General features: G+C 35.6%; 2 protein-coding genes across 3 annotated transcripts; one reads left to right on the top strand and one right to left on the bottom strand.

The window, feature by feature from the left end:
* Positions 1-626: 626 nt before the first annotated feature.
* On the bottom strand, positions 627-7,785 carry LOC131798572 (tetraspanin-4). 2 transcript variants are annotated; one of them, XM_059116234.2, is made up of 8 exons: positions 7,636-7,785; positions 4,999-5,092; positions 4,513-4,701; positions 4,289-4,363; positions 3,847-3,948; positions 3,034-3,183; positions 2,724-2,807; positions 627-2,245 (listed from the first exon to the last, which is right to left on the bottom strand). In XM_059116234.2, exons 2-8 carry the CDS (start codon positions 5,062-5,064, stop codon positions 2,180-2,182), a joined length of 732 nt encoding a protein of 243 aa, XP_058972217.2. In that variant the 5' UTR covers positions 5,065-5,092; positions 7,636-7,785; the 3' UTR covers positions 627-2,179. The 2 variants fall into 2 exon arrangements, with proteins under 2 accessions (XP_058972217.2, XP_066027372.1); XM_066171275.1 differs by lacking the exon at positions 7,636-7,785 and adding an exon at positions 5,991-6,011.
* An 828-nt stretch (positions 7,786-8,613) lies between these two features.
* LOC131798639 (uncharacterized) lies at positions 8,614-12,181 on the top strand. Its single transcript, XM_059116339.2, has 2 exons — positions 8,614-9,260; positions 9,956-12,181. Exons 1-2 carry the CDS (start codon positions 9,155-9,157, stop codon positions 11,167-11,169), a joined length of 1,320 nt encoding a protein of 439 aa, XP_058972322.1. The 5' UTR covers positions 8,614-9,154; the 3' UTR covers positions 11,170-12,181.
* The last annotated feature ends 1,052 nt before the right edge of the window (positions 12,182-13,233 follow it).

Raw genomic sequence — 13,233 nt, 5'->3', positions numbered from 1 at the left:
TCATTTTAAAATCGACCTCTTCGTTGGCGTCGCTGCTCTGACTGTTTAATTCTGTTTTTGAAAAAGGTTGTTTAGGTACTCATTCTAATCATTACTTTTCCACATGGTTACTCGTGAATAAATATAGTAAGAAAGATGATTAAATTTTGAGCTAGGAATAATTATAAAGAAGAATGTTATTTGCTTCGCTACGAGCGTGAGAAAAGGAAAAAAAATCGAGTCCCTATGAGGAATCGAATCCCGACCCACGTATTCAGATCTTTAATTCACTGCCACTGAGCTACAGAAATATCTGGTGGGTTGGACCATCACAAGGTTTAAGAGTGACACGTTCCCTGCAAACTGTCAACAAAAACGATGTTGATAGTGTCATGTGAGTAAATTATAATGGATGGTCAAGGAATTACCGAACATACAATACGATGCCAAGAAAATAACCGAGATATTGCAGACGGAACAAAAAACTGAAGTGTTAAAATAAAAAAAAAATTTAAAAATAAAAAAAAAAAATGTGTAGAAAGTAGTCACATGACAAATTCAGCAACATCTTGGCCTTACTAACGTATTTCGTCCCCATGATAAAAGACAGACAACCCATAAACTCCCAGCAATGATCGGAAGGTAACTTCTTTTCACTCTTTTAATACACCGTTAATTACATTATTTTAAAATAATATGTCAACTACAGGATTTTTAAACGCAAAATTCTGATGACTCGCCAACTATGAAATTTAAGGCTGCCGGTTAGCAACGAGAAATAAGGTTAAGCACCTTGGGCGTGAATGAGTAAAAACTGTAGTACCAATTCTTGTGTATCTGTAAACGGAATACGATGGCAGTATTTACTGAATCCCACACCAAACATAGCAAAGAGTCACCTCAGCAAGCTATCCTAACTAGTTAACACTTACACAAGTAACTGGAAGAGCATTAGTGTCACTTTAATTCTAAGGCCCTACAACAAGACGTTATTTGAGTAAATAGTTACGTGTCGAGTGCTAAAATACACAATGGGATTATAATAATTACCTCTTGGTAACCGAGTTTGAGGTCCGTTCCATGAGCCAGGGACTGAGTTTTTTTTTGCTTGGATTTCTTGGTCCGTAACTTACAGTACGAATTGGGAAAACGGGGTTAGTAAGATGTTTATTACATCTTTGGGGTTCAAATACAAGGGGAAGGTTTCAATACACACAAACGTTTAACGTTAGCAGGCCGTACAGGGAAATATGACCCACTAAGTTGACCAATCATAGCGCATGCAGAGATTTAATAAGCATCAATAAACCAGATGAGTGCAGCACTCATCAGCACTGCTGATTTGAACCAGTACATTTGTTTTAACAATGTAAACCAAAGCATTGGGACGAATTTAAAAATTTGAATTTTCCAAGATCTTGTAGTTAAGGTGTAGGCTATTAGTAATAATAATAGGACTGAATGGAGTCCAATTCGCTCTGCAATCATATTAGTGATTGACAAAATTGGACGACCGTGAAGCGGGAGTCCAATTTGTCAATCACGAGTATGATTACAGACGGAATTGGACAACAAGAAGTCCTATTACCAACTAATCATAGCTGTTTCAATTTCCGAAAACAACAAATACATTTAAATCTAATATCTCCAGTGGAGACAATGTCTAAAGGAGAAAAATTTCTCCATTTTGGAAACTACTCGATTTCTTTTTAGGATAAGTGGCTGTTGCTATGGTTATAGTGTTTAATTCTGTGATTGGTGGGTTTGGTTGAGAAGACTTAGTATGACTGACTATTTTAACTGTCTGATTACAGGTGTGCAATTAAGGCCAACTGTCCAATATCACTGTCTGATTACAGGTGTGCAATTAAGGCCAACTGTCCAATAACACTGTCTGATTACAGCTCTACAGAATGATTAGTGAAAAATAAAGCAGCTAATGCGCCAATTGCATTTGAGGAAATTGTAATGGTTATGATTATACTAGATAATGATAGTACATAACTCAACTGCAAGCAACCTGTCAATTTTTTTAAGTGTTCACATTAAAACAACAAAAATTACATATATTAACATTACATTACACCATCTTCTCTGTTTAGCCAATAGAATGAGTTTCATCCTGTACCATTTCTTACATTGCAAAGCCTGACATAACTTTTTTAAAATGGCAGTGCATAAGTTTGGAAAGCTTCATTTGCTAAGCATATGTACTTTGGTTACTGATCTTACAAATTAAGACCAGAGCAAATATCATGCTGAGAAGCTGTGAAGAGAAGATTCAAAATCAATTTAGTGCTAAGAAGATGCTCCATCCATTATCTAACATTCATCATAATTCTCTGATATTTAACCTTCCCTCTAACTACTTGAAAGGAATATGACAGATAAGAAATATGAATGAGCGAGAGACAATAACCAAAAAGGGAAATTGTATGAAATCTATAAACATTGATTACCACCAAAAAATAACATGGACCAGACCAACAAATGGATGGATTTTAGTTCCAATCATCATAGTCACACAAACACTCTGTTGTGAGCATTTACATGGGTCAAGCTGAAAATATTCCATCCTCCCTCTGAGGAGGAAACATCATTGGAATTATCTATTAAACGAGTGTTACAAGGTTCATCCACCAACTCTCCATTTGATTGCTTTGAGTTGCCATCTTCTTTGCCAGCTGTTATATTTGGATTCTTAGTTACCTCACAAAAAAAAAGAGAGCATACAACCAGTTTACCTGAATGACAGCCACTGCAACACCTAATCCAAAGATTATAAGCAGGTTTCCTCTGAGTAAGTCAAGTGTCTTGTCATAACAACCCTGAATAACAGGAAATCACTTCAGTTATATTTTCAGTGGCTACCATAAATAGCAGATCACATACAGATAAGATTTTGGAAAGTATCTACAAAATAGAAAGTTCCTTTCATGATGATTTACTTTCTGGTTTTGCAAAATTTCTGTCTTATTAACTTGTTTCCTCTATTTTTGCAACCTCAAGTGGCCATGAACTAAATATTAGTAATAAAAAGTAAAATGCAGTTACCCCTATGTTGATTTTTTCTTTGCCAGTTGATATGTCTCCACATCCTTGTTTGACTTCTTTGCAACAGCTATCAGGAACTATACTGTGGTTCCCACGTGTGAAAGGTGTTTTCTGCCAATCCTTGTATCCATACACGCCACAGCATTTCTCCTGCATTCACAACACAACTGTGTCAATCTTTAGGGTGAGAGATAAGAAATTTTCATCTTTTTCCTAGATATCACAAAATCATTGCATTGGATTTGCTCAATCTACTGTTAGTCCTCAACATGGCCCCATACAAACTTGAAAAAAAGAAAGAATTACTATCACAATTTGCAAGGGGAGTTATCTAATTGCTCTTGACAAATAAATGTTCAACAACATCTATTTGAGCTTATCACATGAATTTCAGGATTTTTTGGTGTAAAATCCTCTACCCTCAAACCATCCTTCGGATATTGTAGCTTAAGATCAATGACCATGACAGCAATGTGAAAGTAAAGGGTTGCTTAGTGAACATGCTGAACTCCAAATCCATATAGGTTTAGTTGAGTCTTGGATGGCTAATTGTGTTTTCTGCTGTGTTCTTATGCAAAACACTACCCCACAGTGTGTCTCTCCACCCAGGAGTATAAGTAGTTACCATATAATCTTAACAGAAAATGGAGACAAAGCTGGAAAGAGTTTTAGCTAAAAGGAATTAGCATTCTATCTTGGAGGGAGTTAGGTCACTTCATGCTGAGTAAAAGGGGTAAATTCTGGCAGTTATGGACCACTAGGGTCCTAACCTTTCACCTTAACCTTAATGAGATGCTGATAAGTTTAACACACCTTTTCCTGCAGAAGATCATAAGCCTCTGTAACTCCTTTTTTGTCATCAGAACCATACTGATACAGTGTCTGATTCAGATCCTTCTTTAACTCATCTTTCACCTGTAAAATTAAGAATTTAATTTATTAATCATTTCCTTTCCCATAAATGTTGGAAATGAAGATTTGAACCCCCACCAATTCTGATTTCATTTGTAGATGTCCAACAAAGTGAGCTTGAGATAAGCTATTGAAAATCAGACTTTATTAATTCAAACATAAAACCCATACATTGTAATTATTGATTAACTACACTGTAATTAAACATCCATATCACTCACACAGTTTTCCCTAAACTCTCTTTCAAGTTTGATGAGAAATTTGCTTTTACAAACTATTATTTGTGCTATGTGAAACAATATTTAACCAATCTTTAGTTAGATTTATAAAATATCAAAAATACCTGATCTCGGTACACAAAACCCAATGATGTCCCGGCAACTTCCAAGCCAAAGACCAATAACATCAAGGCAAAAAACTATGCAGGGAAAAAAAAAGTTATTCCTCATTATTCAAAACTGCAATATTATTCCTTCAACATGATGCCCTACCATGGTTCAAAGAATGAAACCATGAATGCCAGTTACTATGAGAAAATTCAGAGACAATTTTACAATTTCAACTCACTGTTCCAAGAAGACACCTGCTTTCCTTGATAGACCCACAACAGCCAAAGAATGCAATCACAGCAATAATTGCACCAACAGCAATGATGATGATGGATCCTGTAACATATTTCACAGAGGAAAGTGCCACATAATCTCCAATCTTTAGCTGAACATAGATTCCCACTCCAAGCAAGCCAATACCTCCCAGCTAAGAAAAACATCAACTTAAAAATTACATGTGATTTGAAATTGATTGTTCATCCTGTATTAAGTGGTTTGTTTAGTTTATGAAAAACACCATCACAAACATTTGAAGGAATCCTATAGTAGCCTGTTGATTAAATGGATGATTTAAATGAGGTCTTGAGCGACTGTATTTCTTTCTAATTCTAAGATTTTGCTGATCTCCCAGCATCGTCACATTCCCTGATGATGCTACAGATCATTGAAAGCGTGGAATAAAAAGAAATTCATTAGATCAAGGCCTCAGTTGGTTTGTCCTTACAAAGAATATGAAGTTGAAGACAAATAACAAGATTTTGATGATCTTTGCTGCTCCTTCCACTGCCATCACTGTTTCACTATGTCAAATGGGGTTTCTAAAAGTAAAGCAGAAAGGCTTCAGAGAGTATGGATGGATCAAACAGGTACATTCTGTACTTGCATGCACCTTGAAGGTAGATTCATGTTGTAATATCACCCCACATCCATTTAAGATCACTTAAAGTGCTTAAGTAATGTTGAACATGCTTGCCAGTAGGTATTAAATAATGCAACCAAATGAGCTTGCTAGCCAATATTCACCTATTTCATTTTGAATAGTTAGCTTGCATGTTTGAAAAAAATTTCTTTAAAGAAAGTGCTGTGCCACCTTATCTTTGAGCAAAATTAGAAGAGCTCTGAACCTGTCTCCAAATAAAGTCACCCTTACCATCTGTAAATAAACAGATCCATGTCAATTCAACTAGGGCAACCCAATCTTTTGGGGAAAATCACAGAAAACACCAACCCACAAGAAAAGAAAGCAATCAAAGTTCAGTCAGTAAAAACAAATAAACTGCTTGGAGAACATGAAAGTGCAAGTTACCAAGTAGCAGTTGATTGGTGAGGGGATGGTTCAAGGTTTTTAAGACCAATCACAGGAGTATAGTGGAGAAACCAAATCACTTCCTGATTTACTTTGGACACTCAATTAAACATTTTTATTTCATTTACACTGTAGAGGAGACTTTGATGTTAGATCCAAAGAAATACAGCCAAACCTCAATTAGTTGAACCACTATTACCTGGATTTTTCAAATATTCAGACTTGCTTATCTGGTCCCATTATGTTTGAACATTTATATTCATATTTTGATTATCTGGACTCTTGATTATCCCAACTTTTAAGCCCAGTCCCCACAAGTCCACATAATTGAGGTTCAACTGTGATAATTTCTCTTTTCTCATTACATGCTTGCTGGATAATGTATATATATTTTTTGAAAGGTTACTCACTAATCAATTGTTGGCAGTCACTGGGTTAAGAAGGTTTAGAACAATGTGTACAGTAGACATGTAATGCAATTGTTTTAGTATCACAGTCCTGTAAGAGTAAAATAATAGTCCAGATTTTTTCCCCTTTAGTCATAGACTTCAGTTGATCTTATTATAAAACAGAACTTTGCTTAGTTTTTGTTTTTGATTGAAGTTTGTTCATGTACACCCCAGCAAAATTTACATTGTGACTGAAAAATAACAGACAACATCAAAATTGATAAGAACAAAAAAGTGGCATAAGATGGACAGCCAAGTGTGCCACTGATGATGTTTCCACATTTTGATGCATTCTGCAACCTTCTGTTAAACAAACCCAAGGCAACATGAAATCTACTTGTTTTACATAATAAAGAAGAAAAGATTTTGTTGATAGTGGTATCATCTACACATCTGTTCTCCCAAAAATATGAGTAAGAACTAATCAAAATTTGATATAATTCAGCTTCAAATAAGAATCTTAATAATTGTTTATAGCAATGACATCATTTTGAAAAATATAGGGTGAGGCAGTGAGGACCAGCTTTAGTAAGCAATTGTGCCAAATCCATAACCGTTTGTATAAAGTTTGCTCTCTTTTCTACAATATTTGAAATTTCAGTGTTTTTTGTATAGCTGTCATTGGATTTTGGTGAAAACTGTATGCAAATTGCAAAAGTTAGGAAGCAATGATTAATTATTTATGGCAGTAAAACCAGAGAATGTTCCCATTAAGTTAATGACACTTTTGGAAAAAGAAAATTCTAACCCACAAGGCAATTGAAAGTTTAAATAACAAAAAGAGGACGCAGCTATTTGATTCGAGAAAAACTTCATCTTATACCATGCTGTGAAAATACATAAAAAACACCTGCATACTCTATTACTTTGGAAACCAGTCATGGAATTTTACCTCACAAGGGTTTAGTAGTTGGGTCCACTAGATCTGCTAATCCGATAAGCTCACTAAATCCGAGAAATTTCGATTCAGTTTGTTCAAAATAAGGATATCAAAGATATCGCTTCAAATGAAATTTTTGTCATTTTCGTTAGTCCTCAAAATGTGAGCATCATCTCCCTATAATGAAACCCAAACATATGCCCAAGTTGGGCATAAAACTTACAGTTCTAGTGTAGTTTTCTAAATTTAAACACAATCGTCGTAAGCATTTAACGGTTGAAAACAACTACAAGTTTGCAATTAGCTAAAGAGTATTGACTGTCAAAACGAACTTTAACTTTGTGCTCTAGCGAATTGTCATTGGAAAATGAATCCTTTTCAAATGTTAAGGAAACCACCGCGATTGCAGAATACGACCTAAGAACACGCTGATACGGATAATATTCGAAGGTTTTCCGATGAAGAAATAGATTTGAAATATTTATCGATGGAGAAAAGAGTTCAAGGCTGCATTAGAGGCTTTTAACGGCACTTGAATAAGTAAACCTGTACTACTTTTCGGTATCACCAGTCCAATAAACATTTAACTAATGTGCGCAAACCTGCCCAAGCTTGCAAATTTCCAACTACTTAAGACAATTCAAAATCAGGAAAATGTCATACTGAGTTTCGAAAAACAGAGAAAAGCAGGATATATCGACATAATACGATTAACTGTAACCTTACCTCCGGTTCTTCTCGTCACGAATCTCCAAGTCCCAGTTATGAAGGGAGCGACACTATTCACTATCACGTGACCTCTGCGACTTGCCGTTTAGTAGGCAGCTGCTTTTCAGGGTTTGTAGGAGTACCCCATTCTTTTGTTTATCTCCTTTAACGAAGAAGGTCATTCCCCCTAAGGGTAATTGATTCCAATTTAGAGACCCCCTATGAATGTAAGTTGTATTGACATATCTTAAAAAGAAATTTCGTTTGAAAAAAAACAAACAAACAAACAAAACACTAACAACAACAACAACAACCGCAAAAACAACTCATGCACACAGTCAGGAGCATATGCTACCGACACAGAACAAAACACAACTAAAACGAAAAAGTTAATAAAAAATTTTCATTCGCTTTCTCTTGACTTGCACCTTTATCTTTCTTGAGTCCGTTTAAAGCACGCCATCGCCAGTTTTCCTTGCCTTTAAGAAACCTCAACCTTCAACTCAACTGATCAATAAAATCCTTTCTTTATGATACACTATTCGTGCTGATTTCTGTCTCAAAAATTAAATATTCTTACAGTGACAAAAACTTAATTTTTAATACAAACCTATTCTCTATTCGCGAAACTTTCCGTCTCTAGATCTTTGAACATTGAACCCTTAAGTTTTAATACTCGGCTTACGCGTTTAGACATGTGGGGCCGGTGATTTGATCAAACGAAGTTTAGCCGTTGTTTAACAAAACCGCGGTCGAAGCCATCTTCAGTTTAGCTGGACCTTTTATCTGAACATTTATTTTTGGACTTTTTGCGAAAAGTATCGAGAGGGCCGAAAGCTAATAATGGAAGAACATTTATTTCGTTAAATCAACCCTCTTTTAGAGAATCCCTGTGGCCCACTGCATACGTCAAACCGCGGTTTGGGTTAAACCAGCCCATGGGTTAGACCAACAGGGGGAAAAAAATTACTTTCACGGGTGGTAAGAGTCGATCAGGGCTATGATTCCACCCTTTCAAATTGGCGTGCCGGTAGCATCGCCTAGAAGCTACCAGAAGGAAAACTTCTTTTGGTATTTTCACGAAGCCAAAAGTTTTTAATCAGAAAAGACTTCAAGAAGATTCCTTTTAGCTGATGGTCCCGATCAATCTGACTTTATACGTGTAATTTATCACGAAATGACGCAGGTAAAGAACCAGCGTGCTGTATCTCATTCATTCATTGCATCATCCTCTGATATTACCGGTCACGTCTGGAAATATAAACAGGATAATGATTCATCGTGTTTAGAACCTGAGAGAATACAGCGGATGAAACTACAAACACACTATGGACTTGATTGAGAAACACGAATTTACCAAGAAGACTCAATTTCCTACAAGAAGGTCAAGTGACATTTTGCCCCGACGATCAGTAAATACTTTGTGGCATCGTAGTCCCGAAAAAATCGCTCGTAGACTTGCTCAAGCTTGCGAAAACAGTGTAGAAGTAACATATTGTCAAACAAAAATTGAAGGAGACTTTACCAGCAAAGAAATATGTTGGATCAAATGGTGGTGACATTAATGGAAGGCGCCTTCGTATGCGTCGGATTTCCTTATGTCGCAAAATTGTGCAGAAACGTGTTAGATTCGTTGCTCAAAGGTAGGCTCAAATCACTTTTTTCTTTCTTTCTTTGGACCTTTCTCTTTCGCATGGATTACACAACAAGGAGAAGCAGGAATTTTTTCTTTTTTTCCCATTAATGCAGATAAAAGTACCCAGTCGGGTAAATATGTAAAAACATATATATTTGAAATTTCACATAACCATGCCATGTTTAATAATTTCTCGGAAATGGAGGAAGCAGTTTGCAGCATAACGGTCGAATTACATCATACTTTTTCGGTATAAAATACAATATTCAAAGCTCATGAAAGTCGAACATTTTGAGATCCTTTGTAACTGGTCACTTTGCCGATCTATGCTTGGTCAGGTTCTAACAGACCACAACAGTGCATGACTTTAAGTGATACTAGAGGAGGCTGCCCTTCCCTCCCCCATGTTTGCTACTCTAAAGCAGAAAGGTCGACGACTGCAATCCCGGTTCTTGTTGCATAAGTTCCTTGTTTTGTTCTGATTTTGATGAGTGATGAAACTTGTGTTACCAAGGAAGCCAGTTTACAGAGAAATAATTTTAAGACCCTGATGAGACAGAATTCATCAAACAGTTACTTGTTATGACTGCTGATGAATATAATGGTTACTATATTCCTTTGGAGGTATCAGCCAAATTTGAATTTTGGATAATGATAATATTGATTATGATAATTTCATAAACTTCCTCCTATTTTTTTCAGGACCATACTTGCCTTTTTGCAGACCTGCAGTACAAAACAAGGTTCTCCACCAAAACACAACTGAAAGGATGGGGGTAACTGGTCAAGTTTTATCTACTAATGTGCTCATTGGTTTGAAACCACAAACAGAAAACTATATATCTCCACTACATTTTCAAAGCTGTTGGCAATTCTATCCAAATCACTCTGGAACAAACACACTGCAAACATTTTGGGGTAGTAGTATTGGTGAAACAAAGTTGGAAAACTCTACCCAGGTTATGCAGCACAGGTCAAAGAATTGTGAGGAAATGAACATGGCTGCCTGCCAACTGAACAGGCTCAAAGATTTTTATGGTCATTTCAGATCATCCTCTGGTTTTCCAGCTTGTCTTGAAAGTGAACAGCATTGCAACCCGATGGAGATTTCACACAATGTCATGCAGGATGACATTTTAAAAAAGGACTGTAATGAGGCTCAAACAGAGAGGGGATGCAGTGTGGTATCATTCTTGATGTTCCCTGATGCAAAATGTAAGGATGATGATGACAAAGACCAACTAGATTTACCTGTCAATGACTGTGTCTACAATGCAGATGGTCAGCTTGTACGCATGTTTATTTGTTTTGGTACTGAGCAGTCTGATACATCAAGTGTTGCACTTTCAAGTGATTCTGGTTGTACTGACTGGGACTCTGACTCTGAGGATTTTATAATATTTGACAATTCATTTACAGGTGAAGGTAACTGTTGTACAAGGATTGATTTTGTTTGTGGACAGCATGAACTTCCCAAAGAGGGTGAAACAAAATCTGTGCTTCAGTCACCGAGAATGTACTGTGAAGTTTCAGTAGTGGAATCAGTTGATATAAAATTGGATTTCCTTATTCAAGAAATGGTGCCACCTAACTTGCATTATGCCTCTGAGAAGTTGACTTCCCAAAGAGAAAGTTGTGAAGAAACAGAGATGAAGAGCAACAAGGATTTCATTTCCAGGAACATTCCTGGTCAAACTGTGTCTGACAATAAAAAGAAAAAGAAAGTTTGCTTTAAACCTGATGATGAACTCACTGTCACTCATCCAATGATTGTCTGGAGCTTTGCTTACAAACAGGCTCGTAAAGGAACCTGGGAGACGGAACAACTGGACCGACTTCGTTTTCAGAAGAGAATTAAGGAACTTGATAAAATTTTAACTCCTGTTTTGCTGGCAAAGATAGGAAATGCTGTTTAATCTTTATAGTCACAGTTTGTAGTGCTTACAAAATAACTACTTGTGCATTTCATACATTTTGCTAGGAACTATGGATGCTCTAATAAATTATTAAGTATAATATATTAAGTATCTGATTTGTTAGTGCATGCAAGATTCAATTTTTTTATTCTGTTGGCCTATTTTAAGAATCAGCAGTGCTGATTAAGTTATCATCAATTCATGCAATGTGTTTTGATGCTGCTGTAATAATTATCAAATCTTATTTTCTCAAAAAAGAAATGTTGTAGACAGTTAATAACCAATTGTTAAACCATTCGACGAATCATAATACTAAGGGAGTTGGATGAGTTGGAGTTGGACGAGTTGCAATGAATGAAACAATTATTTAAGCAGTAGCAGATTGTTTGTTTTTGTTTTTGAATGAACTTGAAAAACTGTGATGAAGTAACAGAAGCTATTTTTTAAAGATAATATCCATTGAAAAAAGCCAATTTCTTTGTTATTTAAAAGGTGTTCTATGTTCCCCATTATATTAGGATGAAATTTTGTGGCAAAATAAGGCAATTAGATAATTATTATTTTTACTGAACTATAAATTTCAGTGAAAATTTCTTTAAGGCATTACTGACTTTGTTAAGGTTTCACATGTTTGTTAGGATCTTTGAATGAATACTATAAAGAGGGTAGCAAAGGGGGTGGGAGGTCCTGATTCTGTTTCTTGTGCAAATTTTAGAAAAATTCATGCATTACATATTTAGAAGGGAAAACTTGAAATCTCTCTCCTTTTGAACAAGGTTTCAGGGAAATCTTGACTTTTTCACAAAATAGAGAAAAATTCACTGGTCACATATTTTAAGAGGCAAATCACACCATGTTAATTCTAAAATTCAGTTAATTTTAAAATTTGCATGTCACTCATTAAATTTTGCTCTAGTCACATGTAAACCCTTTGCCTTCCTCAGTTAACTGCAATTTGAAAATGCAACTCTAATCATACTGAAATTTAATACAATAAACTTCAGTCATGCAGCATTGTAGGAATAGACATTTTTTGAGGTTTTTGAAATTAGTTGCACTTCATTTTGCTTGAGGCTTACTTTGGAGCATGGTGTATTTTGTAATACATGCTAAATGAAGGTTACACACAGTCTTTACCATAAGACACAGTGGAGTACAGTCACTTAAAACTTTTTCACAACTTACCTTGCTTATATCCAATCCATTGATATCAAGATTGTTTTTCTGGAAATTCCATTTACTTCAGGTTTTTAATGTGAAACAGTAAATTTCATTATTTTTAGAGTTTTAACCAAAAAAAGATTTTATTCGTTTATCACCTGCTTATAGCAGATGATTTTGATTATGTAGCCAGAGTATTTTGGTAAGTAAGACTTGGGATCAGTCCCAGTACGAAAGAGCCTGTGTTCACACAGCACTACATTTTGTCATTGATTTCGAGTACACCTTGGCAAATTTTCCAGCCATTGATTGAGGTGAGAAAATCAAGGAAAAAGGAGACATTGAGTAGTATACAAGTAAACTGCTGGTATGCATGATTTATCCCATTTACCCTTTTAATATCTGTTATCAGTAATTCTCTATTTTTGCTTCCTTGCACTTCATTTTAAACTAGTAATAAGAATGACCTATTGAGAAAACAAAGTACCCACTGGCTGGTGAATTGGTTGATTCTCATCACCTGTTTGTTGGACAACGTTTCGATTTTGTAACAAGAAATCAAGTATTGGTTACAATTGGGAATGGGGGGGGATGGTTCACATTCTTAGAGAGTTAGCTACTTATTTTCAAAGCACCATAATTTAGCAGATGGCTTGAATGTTTAATTATCAGTGAAATACTTTACTCATTTTTGTTATTTAGAGGATTCAATTAATCTTAACAAGGCAGAGTTTCTTTTTGTTTTTTGTTTTCATTTTTGGGTGGGGGAGGCTGTTAATTTTGACATTACCTGTTGCATATGCATCAGTTGCAAGTTGCTTTTGAATTTGTTGTATGTCTTGGTGTGGGCTGTATGTCTTGGCATGGGATGTATGCTGATGAATTCATTTTTGAATCATTCAA

Source organism: Pocillopora verrucosa, chromosome 8 (genome assembly GCF_036669915.1).
Source record: "Pocillopora verrucosa isolate sample1 chromosome 8, ASM3666991v2, whole genome shotgun sequence".
NCBI lineage: Eukaryota > Metazoa > Cnidaria > Anthozoa > Scleractinia > Pocilloporidae > Pocillopora > Pocillopora verrucosa.
Note: the sequence above shows the minus strand (reverse complement) of the source record. Positions and strands in the feature narration are given on the sequence as shown.

Bases quoted from the DNA above. Each gene is read 5' to 3' on its own strand.
- LOC131798572 (XM_059116234.2), bottom strand. From the start codon at position 5,064: ATGGCAGTGGAAGGAGCAGCAAAGATCATCAAAATCTTGTTATTTGTC. The intron at 4,702-4,998 runs GTAAGGACAAAC...TGTTTTTCTTAG, and splicing joins TCTTCAACTTCATATTCTTT to CTGGGAGGTATTGGCTTGCT. The intron at 3,949-4,288 runs GTATTTTTGATA...TTAATTTTACAG, and splicing joins GTTTTGTGTACCGAGATCAG to GTGAAAGATGAGTTAAAGAA.
- LOC131798639 (XM_059116339.2), top strand. From the start codon at position 9,155: ATGTTGGATCAAATGGTGGTGACATTAATGGAAGGCGCCTTCGTATGC. The intron at 9,261-9,955 runs GTAGGCTCAAAT...TATTTTTTTCAG, and splicing joins GTTAGATTCGTTGCTCAAAG to GACCATACTTGCCTTTTTGC.